The following is a 19,845-nucleotide window of genomic DNA, read 5'->3' on the forward strand; positions in this document are numbered from 1 at the left end:
AAGAAGCAAGGGTCAGAATTGAACATGGAACAACAGGCTGATTCAAAATGAATATATCAAGGCTGTATATAGTCACCCTGTTTCTTTAATTTCTGTGGAGAATTCATCATGCAAAATGTCAGGCTGAATGAATCACAAGCTGGAATCAAGATTGTCAGGAGAAAAATCAACAACTTCAGATATGCAGATGATACCACTCTAATGGCAGAAAACGAAGAGGAACTAAAGAACTTCTTGATGAAGATGAAAGAGGAGAGTGAAAAAAATTGTCTTAAAACTCAACATTCAAAAAACTAAGATCTTGGCATCTTGTCCCATCACTTCATGGCAAATAGATGGGGAAAAAGTATAAACAGTGACATATTTTATTTTGGGGGGGATCCAAAATCACTGCGGATGGTGACTGCAGTCACAAAATTATAAGATGCTTGCTCCTTGGAAGAAAAGCTATGACAAACCCAGAAAGCATGTTAAAAATCAGAGACATCACTTTGCCTACAAAGGTCTGTATAGTCAAAGCTATGGTTTTTCCAGTAGTCATGTATGGATGTAAGAGTTGGACTATAAAGAAGGCTGAATGCTGAAGAACTGATGCCTTCAAATTTGCTTCTGGAGAAGACTCTAGAGAGTCCCTTGGCTAAGAATAATATGTCAAATGGGCTTCTCATGTAAAGAAAATGTCTGCTGATGCAGGGAACACAAGTGATGTAGGTTCAACCCCTCAGTTGGAAAGATCCCCTGGAGAAGGAAATGGCAACCCACTCGAGTATTCTTGCCTGGCAAATTCCACAGACAGAGGAGCCTGGCAGGCTACTGTCCATAGGGTTGCAAAGAGCTGGACACAATTCAGCACACACAATATGTCAGACAGAGAAACATAAATACCATATAATTTTTCTTATATGTGGAATCTAAAAACAAATGAAAAAGCATAAAACAGAAACAGAGTTATAAATATAGAGAAGAAACATGTGGCTTCCAGAATGGAGGCATCTGGGGGAAGTAAAGAAATAGGTAAAAAAGATTAAAAGATACAACTTCCAATTGCAAAATAAATGAGTCATGGGTATGAAATGCAAGGTGTGGGGAATCTAATTAATACCTATGTAGTATATTTGCAATTAAGAAAATTGGAGATATCAAGGGAATATTTCATGCAAAGATGGGCACAATGAAGGACAGAAATGGTATGGACAGAACAGAAGCAGAAAATATTAAGAAGAGGTGGCAAGAATACATGAAGAACTATACAAAAAAGATCATCATGACCCAGATAACCACGATGGTATGATCACTCACCTAGAGCCAGACATCCTGGAATGTGAAGTCAAGGGGGCCTTAGGAAGCATCACTGTGAACAATGCTAGTGGAGGTGATGGATTCCAGTTGAGTTATTCCAAATCCTAAAAGATGATGCTGTGAAAGTGCCACACTCAATATGCCAGCAAACCTGGAAAGCTCAGCAGTGGCCACAGAACTGAAAAAGGTCAGTTTTCATTCCAATACCAAAGAAGGGCAATGCTAAAGAATGTTCAAACTACCATACAATTGAACTCATCTCACAGCTTAGCAAAGTAATGCTCAAAATTCTCCAAGTCAGGCTTCAACAGTACATGAACTGTGAACTTCCAAAAGTTCAACCTTGATTTAGAAAGGCAGAGGAACCAGAGATCAAATTACAAACATCAATTAGATCATAGAAAAAGCAATATTCTAGATAAACCTCTACTTATGCTTCATTGTCTACGCTAAAAGCTTTGACTGAGTGGATCACAACAAACTGTGGAAAATTCTTCAATAGATGTGAACACCAGTCCACCTTACCTGCCTCCAGTTAGGACTGAACACAGAACAACAGACTGGTTCACAACTGGGACAGGAATATGTCAAGGCTGCATATTGTCACTCTGCTTATTAACTTACATGCAGTGTACATCACATGAAATGCCGGGCTGGATGAAGCCCACACTGAAATCAAGATTGCCGGGAGAAAAAACAATAACCTCAGAGATGCAGATGACATCACACTTACGGCAGAAATCGAAGAGGAACTAAAGAAACTTTTGATAAAAGTCAAAGAGGAGAGTAGAAAAAAACCTGGCTTAAAACTGAACATTCAAAAAATTAAGATCATGGCATCCAGTTCCATCACTTCATGGCAAATAGATAGTGAAACAATGGAAACAGTGAGAAACTTTATTTTCTTGGGCTCTAAAATCACTGTAGATGGTGACTGCAGCCATGAAATTAAAAGATGCTTGCTCCTTGGAAGAAAAGCTATGACAAACCAAGACAGCGTATTAAAAAGGAGAGACATTAATTTGCTGACAAAGGTCTGTATAGTCAAAACTGTGGTTTTTCCAGTAGTCATGTATGGATGTGAGTTGGACCATAAAGGAGCCTGAATGCCAAAGAATTGATGCTTGAGCTGTGGTGTTGGAGAAGACGGTTGAAAGTCCCTTGGACAGCAAGGAGGTCACACCAGTTAATCCTAAAGGAAATCAATTCTGAATGGTCATTGGAAGGTCTGATGGTGAAGTTGAAGCTCCGATACTTTGGCCACCTGATGTGAAGAGCCAACTCATTAGAAAAGACTCTGATTCTGGGAAAGATAGAAGGCAGGAGGAGAAGGGGACAAGAGAAGATGAGATGGTTGGATGGCATCACTGATTCCATGGAAATGAGTTTGAGCAAAATCTGGGAGATGGTGAAGGACAGGGAAGCCTGGCATGCTGCAGTTTCATGGGCTCGCAAAGAGTCAGATACGACTGAGTGAACAATAATCTTTGTATAATGATGTATCATTTCTAGACTTATTGTGATAAGCATTTTGAATAGTATAGAAATATTGAATTAATATTTTGTATAACAGAAACTAACATAGGGGTGAAGTGAAAGTTAGTCACTTAGTCATGTCTGACTCTTTGTGAACCTGTGAACTGTAGCTCACCAGGATCCTCTGTCTGTGGAATTCTCCAGGCAAGAATACTGGAGTGGGTTGCCATTTCCTTCTCCAGGGGATCTTCCCAACCCAGGTCTCCCACATTGCAGGCAGACTGTTTACCAACTGGGCCACCAGGGAAGTCAACATAGGGATATAGGTCAATTATAATTCAAAACAAACAAGCAAACTAAAAAAAGGGACTAGATTTACGGATACAGGGCGCAGAGCTTGAGAGGAGGGGAACTGGATGAAGGATATCCAAAGATGTTGATACTAAAAAGAAGAACTGCTTTAACTAAACAAGAAAATCATGTAATGCAGGTAAAATATGGGCTAAGGTCTTGAATAAACATTTATTTCTCCAGAGATGATGTACAAAACACCAAAAAGGATATGAAAAGGTGGCTCAATATCACTAGTGATTATAAAGCTACAGTCAAAAACAAAATGTGATATCACCGCATACCCCTTGGAATAATTAGCAACAACAAAGAATAACAACTGTTAATGAGGGTGGGATGAATGAAATATGAAATGTGAAATGCTGGTGGGATTATAAAATGGTGCAACCACTCTGGACCTCAGCATTATGAGTCTTCATAATATTAAACATAGAAATACCATATGATCCAGCAAACCCACTTCTAGGTATATCTCCAAAATAACTGAAGCTACTATCTCAAAGAGATATCTGCATTCCCATCTCTCATGTTAATTGTAGCATTATTCACAACCACCAAGATACGGAACCAAACTAAGTGGTGGCTAATATATGAATGCATAAAGAAAATGTCTATATATACAAATGGATAATATGATATGATTTATATATGTATATGAGTAACATGAAATATTATTCAGCCATAAAAAGAATGAAATCCTGCCCTTTTCAAAAACATGGATGAAGCTGGATGTATTATTCAAAGAGAAATAAGCCAGACACAGAAAGACAAATATTGTATGGTCTACCTTATATGTGGGATCTAAAATATATCATACTCACAGAAGCAGAGAGGAGAATCGTGGTTGCCAGAGGGTGGAGGTATGGAAAATGAGGCTGTCTGGCCAACGTGTAAGAAGTTTCACTAAAGCAAGATAAAGATTCTACACATCTACTTCACAACAATGCAGACAGACTTAACACTACTGCACAGTGAACATATAATACTTAAGATGGTCAGTTTTACATAATGTGTATTTTAAGAAAATAAAAAAAATTAAAAATGACAATGTGAGGTTTAAAGTAAAAAATACAGCACTGTATTAAAATATTAATTTAATAAGATGTTAGATATACTATACACATTTTTGTTCTTAAAGAAGATATTAACTTTCAAAACATGATATAATTACTGAAGAGAAGGGACATACCAGAGCAAGTCCTGCAGCAAACTTTGGATCACATGCCATTCCATGATATGTTGCTCCTACATAATTAGGATGGTCCCTGTAACTAAATAATAACGTTTTCCTTGTGGATAAATGCACTTTAAATTATTAATAACTTAATGATCTTTAAGAATTAGATTCCTCAATAAAGCTGCGTTCTTTAAAACATGAATATTGTGTATCATGTCTAATGCTCTCAATCATTTTGTATTTCGGTAGTCTCCCCTGGTGCCTCCAAATTAAGTTCAAAAGTCAACTTTGACATTGTATGATGCACAGCTTAAAATCCAGCAGTGCCTCATCCTTCCAGAAATTAATCTCCATTGCTGTCAACACTGGATGGACAAAGTCCTAAGACATAAAAGTCAGGATAGATTACTGCCATGAATTTGCATGTAGTAAAACCTCAGATGGCATAAAAAGTGTTGGATTGGAGGATGAAAGAGAAAAAGTGTGCAGCACAGTCATCAGGAAAAACAGAGATGGGATGCATTAAGTGTCCACACACACGTTAATCCTTAGTTAAAGCTGCTCCTGAACCTCCACACCTGACCTTAAATTCCACAGAGACACCAGAGATTTATAGATGTATCCATATTACTTAAGGCCTTTTGGAATCATGTTTTTGGTTTTTTTCCATCCAAAATAATCAAATCAGTATATAGAAAGACTCTTGAAAGTTACAGTGCAAGCAGCTAAATAGCTACACCTTAGGTCAGGATAGAAATTCCATAAGATCGCCACATTACCATACCTACGTTTTCTAATGTAAGCAGATTTATATGGATTTATTGCATTCTGTTAACTAATGTATGCTTTATTTAATGTTAAAATGCTGGTCTTGGTTATTTACCTCTGTGAAATTCTTTAAAACCATACAGGCCCTATATTTTCCCAAGGCTTTCCATATTTTCAGTTCTTTAAACTCAGAAGTAAGCAGACCACTCAAGTAAGCAGACCACTCAGGCCTACCATGCTTTAGTGTCTTACATTGAATCATCAGATTTATAGTTTGCATTCTGCCAACACAGTACTCACATAGTCATTTTTTGAGCTATCTTTTTTATTCTAAATAATAAATTTTGTGTACAATTTTGATAGTTCACTTACAAATAGTTTGATAAACTTTATACCAATGAAAATAAATTACTTACATTAATAAGTATGCCAAATCATGGGAGCTTTGTAATAAAGATTTTTCTCTCCAGGACACAAATCTTTGTAGTACATCATGTGCATCCCCATCAGTTGAAATCTTATTTAGATCTGACCAGATTTCCAGAGAAGTTAATATAACAGACACTTGAAGCTGAGAATACATCTAAAAATAGGAGATTCATGATATATGGCTATAAGTAATCATAAATATAATACTATACATTTATATGCAATGCCAATATATCTGATTAACTATAATTTTTTCAGATGAAATTCACTGGTGGAATAAGCTAGTTTGAAGGAGTATACATTTTATAAAATTGCACATGTCAGACTTCACTGGTGGGCTGTAGTTAAGAATCTGCTTTTCCCTGTAGGGTCGTGGATTCCATTTCTGGTCCAGGAAGATCCCACATGCTGCAGAGGAACAAAGACCATGCATGGCAACTATTGAGCCAGTGAGGCACGAGGAACAAACCCAAGTGCGGCAACTGAGAACCAATGCAGCCAAATAAGTACATGAGTATTTTAAAAAGTGCACATGCTAGTTATTCAAACAATGCTACTGTATTTACATGAATGCTTCTTATTTAAATATGAAACGTAAATACTCACAGTGTTGATTAGACTAAAAACATAGATAATTTTCTCAGATGCAAGTGCCACTTCAGAACCCATATAATGATACTGAAAGGCAAATTTTATTTTTTAGTCATCAGTGAAAATGACTAAACTACCACATTTCAATGGATATAAAAATGGTAAAATAATGCAGCATGCAAACAAAAAGACAAAATTATAATTAAGACTTAACAAGTACTTAATAAGTTCTAGACTTAAACCTAGGGACATTATATAGTAACCAATAATACAAAATAGGGCTTCCCAACTTGCTCAGTACTAAAGAATCTACCTGCCAATGCAGGAGATGTGGGTTTGATCCCTGGGTCAGGAAGATCCCCTGCAGAGGGAAATGGCAACTCACTCCAGCATTCTTGCCTGGAAATCCCATGGACAGAGGAGCCTGGAGGGGCTACAGTCCACGGGGTTGCAAAACAGTTGGATATGACTTAGTGACTGACTAAACAATGACAATATTAAAATGAGATGGTGATGATTATATTCCTCTTTACACATGTAGTTATTTAGGATCAAAAGTTAAGATTCCAAGATTGCATAATTAATAAGGGTTCCTTTTTATTCACATCCTTGGCAACAATTGTTATTTGTGGCTTATTTGATTATAGCCATTCGGATAAGTGTGAAGCGATATCTTTTAGTAGTTCTGATTTGCATTGCAGAGATGTTGAACATCTTTTCTGTGCTTATTAACCATCTGTAGGTCTTCCTTAAAAACTGTCTATTCGGTTCTCTTGCACACTTTTATTTATTTTCTTTGTATATACTTCCTTTTATGTTTTTTTAAATTTATTTATTTTAATTGGAGGCTAATTACTTTACAATATTGCACACTTTTAAATTGGGTTGTTTTTGATATTGAGTTGTATGAACTGTTTATATAGTTTGGATATTAACCCTTTATCAGTCATAATTGACAACTACTCTTTTCCCATTCTACAGGCTGTCTTTTCATTTGTTTATTGTTTCCTTTGCTGTGCAAAAGCTTTTAAGTAGTTACTATTTGCTTATTTTTCCTTTCACTTTCTTTGCCTGAGGAGACAGATAAAATAACACTGTTATGATTAATGACTGAGAGTGTTCTGCCTATATTTTATTCCAGGAGTAATATGGTTTCCTGTCTTACATTAAGTCCTTATTTCATTTTGAATTTATTTTTGTAAATGGTGTGAGAAAATGTTCTACTTTCAGTCCTACATACATAGGTGTCTTGTCTTCCCAGCATCACTTATTTTTAGGACTGCTTTTTTCTTCAATGTATAGTCTTACCTCCTTTGTTGTAGATTGGCCATAAGTGCATGCGTTTATATCTGGGCTCTTTATTCAACTCCATAGACCTATGTGTCTGTGTTTATTCTTGTATCATACTATTTTGATTACTGCAGCTTAGTGGTATAGTCTAAAGTCACACAGTGTGATACTTTCTTCTGTTATTTCTCAATATCGATTTGGCTATTTGAGATCTTTTTGTTTCCATACAAGTTTTAGAATTACTTGTTCTAGTTTCATGAAAAATGCCATTGGTATTTTGACAGGGGTTACACTTAATCCTTAAATAGCCTTGGGAGTACGGGCACTTCAACAACAGTAATTCCTGAGATCTATGAAAACACTGTGTCTTTCCATCTGTTTAGGTACAAGTCTTTTACTTTAGATTTTTTTCCTAGGTATTATTCTTTCTGATGCAATAGTAAAGGAGATAGTCTTCTTAATTTCTCCTTCTGATAGTTCATTGTTAGTAGACAGAAATGCAACAAATTTCTGTATATTAATTTTGCATCCAGCATCTTTACCAATACATTGATTAGCTTTAGTAGTTTTTGGTGTTGTCTTTAGGATTTTCTGGAGAAGGAAATGGTAACCCACTCCAGTACTCTTGCCTGGAAAATCCCATGGACGGAGGAGCCTGGTAGGCTACAGTCCATAGGGGAGCAAAGAGTTGGGCATGACTGAGTGACTTCATTTCTTTTCACTTTAGGATTTTCTATGTATAGTATCACGTCATCTGAAAACATTGACTATTCTCTTTCTTCCTTCCCAAGTTGGATTCTATTTCCTTTTCTTTACTGATTACTAAGGCAAGGACTTTCAGCACTATGTTGAATAAAATTTGCAAGCAAAGACATGCTTGTATTGTTCCTTATCTTCAAGGAAGTGCTTTCAGCTTTTCACCATTAAGTATGATATTAGGTGTGGGTTTGTCATACATGAGCTATATTATGTTGAGGACCATTTTATTTATGCCTCTTTTCTATAGAGTTTTTTTTTATCATACATGGAAGTTGAATTTTGTAAAAATCTTTTTCTGTATCTACTGAGATGATCATATGGTTATTATGTATCTGTTGGCCATCTGTAGGTGTACCACACTAATTTTTTTTGTGGATACTGAAAAACCGTTGCATCTCTGGGATAAATTTCACTGTGGTGAAATGTGGTGTATGATCCTTTTAATATAGTGTTGAAACTGGTTTGCTAACATTTTGTTGAGAATTTTTGCATCTATGTTTATCAGTGGTATTGGCTTGCTATTTTCTTTTTTAAAAAAGATTTATTTGTGGCTATGTTGGATCTTCATTGCTATGCATGGAGTTTCTCTGCAGTGTGTAGGCTTCTGATTGTGGTGGCTTCTCTTGTTGCAGAGCACAGGCTCTCGGCCAGCAGGCTTCAGTAGTTCCAAGATGTGGGCTCAGTAGTTGAGGCTTGCTGGCTTAGTTGCTCGAAGACATGGGATGTTCCCAGAGCAGGGACTGAACACACGTTCCCTGCATTGGCAGGTGAATTCTTATCCACTGAAGTACCAGTAACCATTCGATATCACAGTAATCCAAGTCTATGGCCCAACCAGTAATGCTGAAGAAGCTGAAGTTGAAGACCTACAAGACCTTCTACAGCTAACACCCCAAAACGATATCCTTTTCATTATAGGAGATTGGAATGCAAAAGTAGGAAGTCAAGAGATACCTGGAGTAACAGGCAAATTTGGCCTTGGAGTACAAAACAAAGTAGGGCAAAGGCTAACAGAGTTTTGCCAAAGAACGCACAGGTCATAGCAAACACCCTCTTCCAACATAAAAGAAGACTCAACACATGGACATGACCAGATGGTCAACACCAAAATCAGATTGATTATATTCTTTGCAGCCAAACATGGAGAAGCTCTATACAGTCAGAAAAAAACAAGACTGGGAGCTGACTGTAGCTCAGATCATGAACTCCTTGTTGCCAAATTCAGACTTAAATTTTAGAAAGTAGGGAAAACCACCAGACCATTCAGGTATGACCTAAATCAAGTCCCTTATGATTATACAGTGGAAGTGACAAATATATTCAAGGGGTTAGATCTGATAGAGAGAGTGCCTGGAAAACTAGGGGTGGAGGCTTGTGAAATTGTACAGGAGGCAGTGATTAAGACCATCCCAAGAAAAAGAAATGCAAAAAGGCAAAATGGTTGTCTGAGGAGGCCTTACAAATAGCTATGAAAAGAAAAGAAGCTAAAGACAAAGGAGAAAAGGAAAGATATACCCATTTGAATGCAGAGTTCCAAAGAATAGCAAGGAGAGATAAGAAAACCTTCCTCAGTGATCAATGCAAAGAAAAAAGAGGAAAACAATAGAATGGAAAAGACTAGAGATCTCGTCTTAAAAATTAGAGATACCAAGGGAACATTTCATGCAAAGATGGGCACAATAAAGGACAGCAATGGTATGGACCTAAGAGAAGCAGATATATTAAGAAGAGGTGGCAAGAATACACAGAGGAACTATACAAAATAGATTGTCATGACCCAGATAATCACAACGGTATTGTCACTCACCTAGAGCCAGATATCCTGGAATACAAAATCAAGTGGGCCTTAGGAAGCATCACTACGAACAGAGCTAGTGGAGGTGATATAATTCCACATGAGCTATTTCAAGTCCTAAAAGATGATGCTGTGAAAGTGCTACACTCAATATGCCAGCAAATTTGGAAAACTCAGCAGTGCCACAGGACTGGAAAAGGTCAGTTTTCATTCCAATCCCAAAGAAAGGCAATGCCAAAGAATGTTTAAACTACTGCACAATTGCACTTATCTCACACGCTAGTAAGATAATGCTCAAAATTCTCCAAGCCAGGCTTCAACAGTACATGAACCGTGAACTTCCAGAGGTTCAGGCTGGTTTTAGAGAAGGCAGAGGAACCAGAGATCAAACTGCCAACATCCACTGATCATTGAAAAAGCAAGAGAGTTCCAGAAAAACATCTATTTCTGCTTTATTGTCTATGCCAAAGCCTTGGACTGTGTGGATCACAATAAACTGTGGAAAATTCTGAAACAAATGGATTACCAGACCACCTGACCTGGCTCCTGAGAAATCTGTATGCAGCTCAAGGAGCAACAGTTAGAACTGGACATTGAACAATAGACTGGTTCCAAATTGGGAAAGGAGTACGTCAAGGCTGCATATTGTCACCCTGCTTATTTAACTTATATTCAGAGTACATCATGCGAAATGCTAGCCTGGATGAAGCACAAGCTGCAAACAAGATTTCCAGGAGAAATATCAATAACCTCAGATAAGCAGATGAAACTACCCTTATGGCAGAAGGCGAAGAAGAACTAAAGAGCCTCTTGATGAAAGTGAAAGGGGAGAGTAAAAAAGATGGCTTGAAACTCAACATTCAAAAAACTAAGATCATGGCATCCGGTCCCATCACTTCATGGCAAATAGATGGGGAAACAATGGAAACAGTGAAAAGCTTTACTGGCTTGGGCTCCAAAATCACTGCAGATGGTGACTGCAGCTATGAAATTAAGATGCTTGCTCATTGGAAGGAAAGCTATGATCAGCCTAGACAGCATATTAAACACCAGAGGCATTATTAGCAAAGTCCATCTAGTCAAAGCTATGGTTTTTGCAATAGTCAACAATGGAGGTGAAAGTTGGACTATAAAGAAAGCTGAGTGCCGAAGAATTGATGCTTTTGAACTGTGGTGTTGGAGAAGACTGTTGAGAGTCCCTTGGACTGCAAAGACATCCAACCAGTCTATCCTGAAAGAAATTAGTCCTGACTATTCATTGGAAGGGCTGATGTTGAAGCTGAAACTCCAATACTTTGGTCATCTGATGTGAAGAATTGACTCACTAGGAAAGACCCTGATGCTGGGAAAGATTGAAGACGGGAGGAGAAGGGCACGACAGGTGATGAGATGGTTGGACAGCATCACTGACTAGATGGACATGAGTTTGAGTAAGCTTCGGTCATTAGTGATGGACAGGGAAGCCTGGTGTTCTGTAGTCCATGGTGTCACAAAGAGTTGGACATGACTGAGTGACTGAACTGAACTGAATTACCAGGGAATCCCTGCAATTTTCTTTTCTTCTTTTTTTCATGATATCTTTTTCTGACTTTCCTGTCAGGTTGATGATGTCCCCATGGAATAAGTTCAGAATGGTTCCATCCTCTGCAATTTTTTGGAATAGTTTGAGTAGGATAGATGCTAACTCTTCTCTTAAGTTTTTGGGGAAATTCACCTGTAAAGCCATAAATGTTTGTTTTTTGGGAGTTTTATAATTGCAGATTCAATTTCATTACTTGTAATTATTCTGTTCACATTTTGTATTTCTTCCTGATTCAGTCTTGGGAGATTGTCCATTTTTAAGAATTTTCCCATGTCTTCCAAGTGGTGCATTTTATTGGTATATAGTTGTTCAGAGTAGTCTCTTATGATCTTTTATGTTTCTTGGTGTTTGTTGTAAATCTGCTCTTTCATTTCTTATTGTATTGACTTGGGACCTCTCTTCTTTTTCCTTGATTCAGTTCAGTTCAGTTCAGTCGCTCAGTCGTGTCTGACTCTTTGCGACCCCATGAATCGCAGCACGCCAGGCCTCCCTGTCCATCACCAACTCCCGGAGTTCACTCAGACTCATGTCCATCGAGTCAGTGATGCCATCCAGCCATCTCATCCTCTGTCGTCCCCTTCTCCTCCTGCCCCCAATCCCTCCCAGCATTAGAGTCTTTTCCAAGGAGTCAACTCTTCGCATGAGGTGTCCAAAGTACTGGAGTTTCAACTTTAGCATCATTCCTTCCAAAGTAATCCCAGGGCTGATCTCCTTCAGAATGGACTGGTTTGATCTCCTTGCAGGCCAAGGGACTCTCAAGAGTCTTCTCCAACACCACAGTTCAAAAGCATCAATTCTTCGGTGCTCAGCCTTCTTCACAGTTCAACTTTCACATCCATACATGACCACAGGACAAACCTTAGCCTTGACTAGATGGACCTTTGTTGGCAAAGTAATGTCTCTGCTTTTGAATATGCTATCTAGGTTGGTCATAACTTTCCTTCCAAGGAGTAAGCGTCTTTTAATTTCATGGCTGCAGTCACCATCTGCAGTGATTTTGGAGCCCCCCCCCCAAATAAAGTCTGACACTGTTTCCACTGTTTCCCCATCTATTTGCCATGAAGTGATGGGACCAGATGCCATGATCTTCATTTTCTGAATGTTGAGCTTTAAGCCAACTTTTTCACTCTCCTCTTTCACTTTCATCAAGAGGCTCTTTAGTAGTTCTTCACTTTCTGCCATAAGGGTGGTGTCATCTGCATATCTGAGGTTATTGATATTTCTCCTGGAAATCTTGATTCCAGCTTGTGTTTCTTCCAGCCCAGCGTTTCTCATGATGTACTCTGCATATAAGTTAAATAAGCAGGGTGACAATATACAGCCTTCACGTACTCCTTTTCCTATTTGGAACCAGTCTGTTGTTCCATGTCCAGTTCTAACTGTTGCTTCCTGACCTGCATATAGTTTTCTCAAGAGGCAGGTATGGTGGTCTGTTATTCCCATCTCTTTCAGAATTTTCCACTGTTTATTGTGATCCACACAGTCAAAGGCTTTGGCATAGTCAATAAAGCAGAAATAGATGTTTTCCTTGATTAGTCTGCCTCTCTTCTATTCTTCTTTTAGTACCTATTTCATTAGTTTCAGTTCTGTTATTTATGATTTCTATCCTTCTACTAATTTTGAGTTTTATTTGTTCTTTTACTAATTCCCTTAGGTGTAAAGTTAGGTTGTTTATCTGAGATTTTTCTTGTTTCCTGAGATAAGCCTGTATCAAAACCTGTGTGAAAAACTTCTCTCTTAGAAATGCTTTTGTTGTATCTAAGATTTATGGATGGTTGTGTTTTCATTTGTCTCCAGGCAGAGATTTGATTTTGTGTTGACCCATTGATATTAAGCAGTACATTGCTTAGTCTCTATGTGTTTAGTTTTTGTTTTGGAGTATTTTTCTTGTAGTTCATTTCTAGTCTCATTGCATGTGTTCAGAAATGATGCTTGGCATGATTTCTGAAATTTACCAAGGCTGATTTCATAGGCTATCATGTGATCTATTCTGTACAATGTGCCATGTGCAGTTGGAAAAATTTGCAATCTGCATCTTTTGGATGGAATGTTCCATATATATAGAATGTGTCATTTAAGGCTTTTGATTTCTTATTGATTTTCTGTCTGGATGATCTGTCCATTGATGTAAGTGAGGTGCTAAATTGCCTACTGTTATTGAGTTACTGTTAATTTCCCCTTTTATGTCCATTAATATTTACTGTATGGTTTTGGATGCTTCTATGCTGGGTGCACAGATATATACATTTGTTATACCTTCTTCTTGGATTGATCCCTATCATTATGCAGTGTCCTTGTCTCTTGTAACAACCTCTTTTTCAAATCTATTTTGTTAGATATAAGTATTGGTACCCTGACTTTTTTTCGATTTCCTTTTGCATGGAATACCTTTTTCCACTCCCTCACTTTCTGTCTGTGAGTCTTTAGATCTGAAGTGAGTTGCTTCTCGGCAGTGCATATATGAGTCTTGTCATGTATCCATCTAACTACTCTATTTCTTTTTTCTTGGAGCATTTAGTTCATTTCCATTTAAAGTAATTATTGATATGTGTGTTCACATTTCCATTTTGTGCATTGCTTTGGATTTCTTTCTGTAGGTCTTTTTTGTTCCTTTCTTCTTCTTTTGTTCCCTTCTCATATGATTTGATGACTACCTTAATATTATATTTGGGAATCTTTTACTTTTCTTGTGTGTATATAGTATACATTTTTGCAGTTACCTTGATGTTTTTATGTAACAATCTATACATACACATATGTGTTTATATATGATTAAGTTGTTGATCTCTTAAATACGTTTCAAATACATTTTTAACAATAAATACATTTCAAATACATTTTTAACAACCATGTATGTATATTCTCCTCCCCTCGCAATTACTGCTTTTAATATCTTATTTTACATCTAATTTAAGTATCTCCTAACCCCTTATTATAGATATAGATGCTTTTGTTAAAAGACAAGATTCTTCCTACCTTCCTTCCAGCTTTGCACGTGAGATGATTTCCTACATTTACTGTATGTTTGCTCCCACTAGTGAGCTTTTCCTTTCATAATTTTTGTATTTCCAGTTTTGGACTTTTCGTTCATCTTAGTAAAACTGCTCTAACATTTCTTGTAATGCTAGTTCCTGAACTCTTTAAGTTTTACTTGTCTATAAAAATTTTGATCTCTAAATCAAATTTGAAGAGCCTTGCTGGATAGAGTATTCTTGGTTGTAGATTTTTCACTTTCGGCATGTTAAATACTTTGTGCCTGCCACTCCCTTCTGGACTGCAGAGTTTCTACTGAAAAGTCAGCTGATAGCTCTATGGATGTTCTTTTTGTTGTTTTTCTTTTCCTGCTTTCAGTGTCCTCTTTTCATTGTTAACTTTTGTCATTTTAATTACTATCTCTCTCTTCTCCTTTTGGGGGGCCTATAATGCACATATTAATGTGCTTAATGTTGTCCCAGAGTTCTCTTTCAAGGTTCTCATTTCTTGTCATTCTTTCTTTTTTCTGTTCGACATCAGTAATTTCCATTACACTGTCTTCCAGCTCACTGATCCATGCTTCTGTATCATTTAGTCTCCTATTGGTACCTTCACGGGTATTTTTCATTTCAGTGTTGTATTCTTCATCTATGTTTGGTTGTTCTTCATATTAATATTTTCTTGCTCTGTGTATGCATTCTTCTTCTGAGTTTTTTGATCATCTTTACAAGCACTACCCTAACCTCTTTCTCGAGTAGGTTGCCTATCTCCATTTCACTTAAACATTCTTTGGGGCTTTTTTCTTGTTGCTTCATCTGGAACATGTCTATCTAAGTATTTGCATTTGTATGTACCTGGTAGGTTGGTTGTACTTCTTAACGCTGGGGAGGAACATGTCTATCTAAGTATTTGCATTTGTATGTACCTGGTAGGTTGGTTGTACTTCTTAACGCTGGGAAGTGGCCTTTTGCAGGCATTGTGTGTTTCAGCAACCGATCCAACTTTCATCACCTTTGGTGTATACTCTAGTGGCTACCCCTGTGTGGCTGTGTGGGTTTTTCTGTTGCTGAAGGCTGACTAGGTGAGAGGTCTGTTAGTCTTGTTTGCCCCCTGGTCCAGTTGGTTGGCAGTTCTGCCTCATGCATTGGCTGCCAGGTGCTGGTTGGCAGGACCAGGTCATAAGGCAGCTGACTGTGAAACTCCAGGGAGCTCTGGGATAGTGCTGGCTCAGTGCTGTATGGAGTCAAGGTGCAGAACATTCCAAGGCCATGGCACTTCCACTGCTGGGTGAAGCCTGGTCCTGGGGCTAGTGCCTAGCTGTTAATAGGCAGAGCTGGGGCCTGGAGCCCGGTTGGAGGGGCCAGGGATCCCAGAGCTGATGTCATCATGTTCTATTATTGCTTTTATAAAAGTTATTTAAAGATTTGAAAATTTCATTTTATGCAAAAATTCTAGAATATCATGACACTTACTGACTTATACAAAATTACTAGTAATAATGGACAAAACAGGTTTTTTTTTTAAACTTATTTTCTTTAAGTGTTTGCTAAAACTAATTGTATAAATGAAAAGTTCCAAAATCAAATGTGTTCCTATGTATTATTCTTCTCCCTTTACAATTTACTAGATATTTACCCAGTGTGTTCTACAGAATGTTTACCATCAAATCATAGCCTCCCTCTCACCAACATTATGTTTTTCATAGTTAATTAGCAGTTAATTTTTTTAATTTTTTAGCATTAAATAATATCACACTGTCTGAATGTACCACAACTTATCCACTCACTTACTAAAGAAAATCTATGTTCTTTCCAAGTTTTATTAATATGAATAAAACTACTATAGCCATCTAAAAAATGATTATTTCCACCAGAATACCCAAGCAATTACACAGCACAAAATATTCTTATAAAAGATTATGTTTAATAAAAGGATCTTCTTCAATTTAGTAATAAATAAAACACTTTAAAATGAAAATTGACTTAAGGAAGTGTTTTGCCACAATTTGGGGGTGAACCCAGAAATATATGCAACTAGTTATAATCCAACAGATTACTAGATCTCCCCTTACATACAAAAATTTACATTAGTTCTAATAAATATTGCTATTGATCCCCTTATGTCATTGGAAAGCCAACTGATAACATGTCTTTATGTCCTGTCACACTGATACATATATTTTGAACAGAGTAATGTATTTCTGCATTGCAAAGATTATCTTTATATTCCTTTTCAATTTAAACAAAAAGGTATAAGGAAAATGTATCAATAATGCTTACCAAAGCTTTATCAATAATGACATGTATTTTCAGAACTCTTTTCAACAGCACACCTGAATCTTTCTGCAAAACAGAGGACATGAATTGATAAGATTTTAAAAATCTTATCTTGTTTGTAATTATCATGTATATTATACAATTATATATATGTATATATATATATGTATTTATATACACACACACACAGGTATAGATAGATAGATAGATAGATTATAGTTACAGATGCAAACATGTAAAGATATAATTACAAGAAATATAAGGCTCAATGCCCACTGAGTAAATAATCTGGGAGAATTTGCATAAACATTTTGAGAACAAATCAGAAGCTTTTGCCTTATATTCTTGATAATTAGAATCCTCAAAAAAAGTCACTAAAACGAGGGAGGATTCTTGTTTCTTTCTCCTCAAAAACTTCTTCTAGGTCCCTGATTTAACCTTCAAGCTAAGCAAATTCCCATCAACTTTCCCCCAAATGTTCATCTATTTTGTCATCATTTTTGTACTTGCAATTATTTACCATGGCCTACTTTCAATAAAATACATGTATTTTTTAAAATTATATTATACTTTATTTGATTACTTAAGTACAGTTCAAATTAATTACATTGTACTTCATTTGGTTACAAAGGGACTAACAGCCACTAAGGAACTTAATATCTCTTCTGAATTTCATCATTAAAATACAATTTTTAAAACATACTTTGATAAGAACACAGTTACAAGAACTGGTAACAATGTATACAACCATGCATCCATTACTATCAGTAAAATAAAGAATGTTTCCATTACCCTATAAAGTTAATAGCTTATAAGGCTCAAGGCAACCAGTGATCTGCTTTCTCTCACCATAGGTTACAATAACTTATCCTAGAATTTTATATAAGTGAAATCATATGATATGTCTTCTTCTATATCTGGTTTCTTTAACTCAGCACTTGTCCGTGTTGCTGTGATTATTGGTAATTTATTTGTTTTTATTGTTACCAAGGGTGAGATTTTAGAAACATAAAACAATTTGTTAATACATTTAACTGTTAATGACCATTTGGATTATTTAAACATCTTAGCTATTGTAAATAATGTAGATGTGAATATCCATGTACAGGTCTTTGGATACTTATTGTTTTTCATTTTTCTCGGTTCAATGTTTAGAACTGGAAAATCTGATTGACATGATACCTGTATATGCATATAGAAATATAAAAATTTGATTGTTTTCTAAAGTTATTAGGTTGGCTAAAATGTTTGTTCAGGTCTTTTCATTACATCAAATGGAAAAATCTGAACCGATCTTTTGGCCAACTCAATAATTAGATCATTCTGCATTTTTTTTGCCAAGAACTAATGTCAACTGCTCCTCACTCTTGCCTTCATTTGGTATTGTCATTCTTTTGCATTGCATCCTTTCCTGTAAGTATGTGCTGGGAACTCACTGAGATTTTAATTTGCAGTTCCTGTGTAATTAATGATGTTGACCATCTTTTCACAGTCTTTTGGCTCATTAATTTGGTTTTTCCTAAGTCCCCTACTAGAAATTTTGTTTGGTTTGACACTTAAGTTTACCCTCTAATTCAATTTTTTAGAATAAGGATTTCCATGTGGAAATCCAATCTTTGTGCATAATTTGATGAAAACGTCATTTTTTACTTTCCAAAGACCTTAGCACCTTTGCATATAATCATTTGGGCAAGAGCACATGGCTACACCTCCCCTCTATGGTATTCCACTGTTCCACACATAAACCAATACCACAGTATGTATCTCCAGAGCAGAAGTCAGAAAACTATAGCCTATGGTATACCCTCCTCAGTTCAGTTCAGTCGCTCAGTTGTGTCCAACTCTTTGGACCCCATGAACTACAGCATGCCAGGCTTCCCTGTCCACAACTAACTCCTGGAGTTTACCCAAACTCATGTCCATTGAGTCGGTGATGCCATCCAACCATCTCATCCTCTGTCATCCCCTTCTCCTCCTGCCCTCAATCCCTCCCCGCATCAGGGTCTTTTCAAATGAGTCAGCTCTTCACATCAGGTTGCCAAAGTATTGGAGTTTCAGCTTCAACATCAGTCCTTCCAAGGACTGATCTCCTTTAAGATGGACTGGTTGGATCTCCTGGCAGTCCAAGGGACTCTCAAGAATCTTCTCCAACACCACAGTTCAAAAGGATCAGTTATTCAGCGCTCAGCCTTCTTCTTAGTCCAACTCTCACATCCATACATGACCACAGGAAAAACCATAGCCTTGACTAGATGGACCTTTGTTGGCAAAGTAATGTCTCCGCTTTTCAATATGCTATCTAGGTTGGACATAACTTTCCTTCCAAGGAGTAAGCATCTTTTAATTTCATGGCTGCAGTCACCATTTGCAGTGATTTTGGAGCCCCACCAAAATAAAGTCTGACACTGTTTCCACTGTTTCCCCATCTATTTCCCATGAAGTGATGTGACCGGATGCCATGATCTTCATTTTCTGAATGTTGAGCTTTAAGCCAACTTTTTCACTCTCCACTTTCACTTTCATCAAGAGGATTTTTATTTTTAGTCCCTCTTCACTTTCTGCCACAAGGGTGGTGTCATCTGCATATCTGAGGTTATTTATATTTCTCCCAGCAATCTTGATTCCAGCTTGTGTTTCTTCCAGTCCAGCATTTCTCATGATGTACTCTGCATATAATTTAAAGAAGCAGGGTGACAATGTAAAGCCTTGACGTACTCCTTTTCCTATTTGGAATCAGTCTGTTGTTCCATGTCCAGTTCTAACTGTTGCTTCCTGACCTGCATACAGGTTTCTCAAGAGGCAGGCCATGTGGTCTGGTATTCCCATCTCTTTAAGAATTTGCCACAGTTTATTGTGATCCACACAGTCAAAGGCTTTGGCATAGTCAATAAAGCAGAAATAGATGTTTTTGGGAACTGTCTTGCTTTTTCCATGATCCAGCAGATGTTGGCAATTTGATCTCTGGTTCCTCTGCCTTTTCCAAAACCAGCTTGAACATCTGGAAATTCACAGTTCATGTATTGCTGAAGCCTGGTTTGGAGAATTTTGAGCATTACTTAACTAGTGTGTGAGATGAGTG

At 37.0% G+C, this 19,845-nt stretch overlaps 1 protein-coding gene across 1 annotated transcript in view; it reads right to left on the reverse strand.

Annotated features, from left to right (window-relative positions):
* The window catches only part of LOC104993209 (disintegrin and metalloproteinase domain-containing protein 18-like), a 114,751-nt gene that overhangs the window by 61,034 nt on the left and 33,872 nt on the right, over nucleotides 1-19,845 (reverse strand). Inside the window, exons 7-10 of the mRNA XM_010846351.1 lie at nucleotides 16,770-16,832; nucleotides 6,107-6,178; nucleotides 5,488-5,654; nucleotides 4,316-4,397 (exon numbers count right to left, since the gene is read on the reverse strand). Of these exons, the coding sequence (XP_010844653.1) occupies nucleotides 4,316-4,397; nucleotides 5,488-5,654; nucleotides 6,107-6,178; nucleotides 16,770-16,832 (384 nt within the window). The remainder of the gene's footprint in view (nucleotides 1-4,315; nucleotides 4,398-5,487; nucleotides 5,655-6,106; nucleotides 6,179-16,769; nucleotides 16,833-19,845) is intronic.

This window comes from Bison bison, unplaced genomic scaffold (assembly GCF_000754665.1).
Source record: "Bison bison bison isolate TAMUID 2011002044 unplaced genomic scaffold, Bison_UMD1.0 scf7180017864236, whole genome shotgun sequence".
Classification (NCBI taxonomy): domain Eukaryota; kingdom Metazoa; phylum Chordata; class Mammalia; order Artiodactyla; family Bovidae; genus Bison; species Bison bison.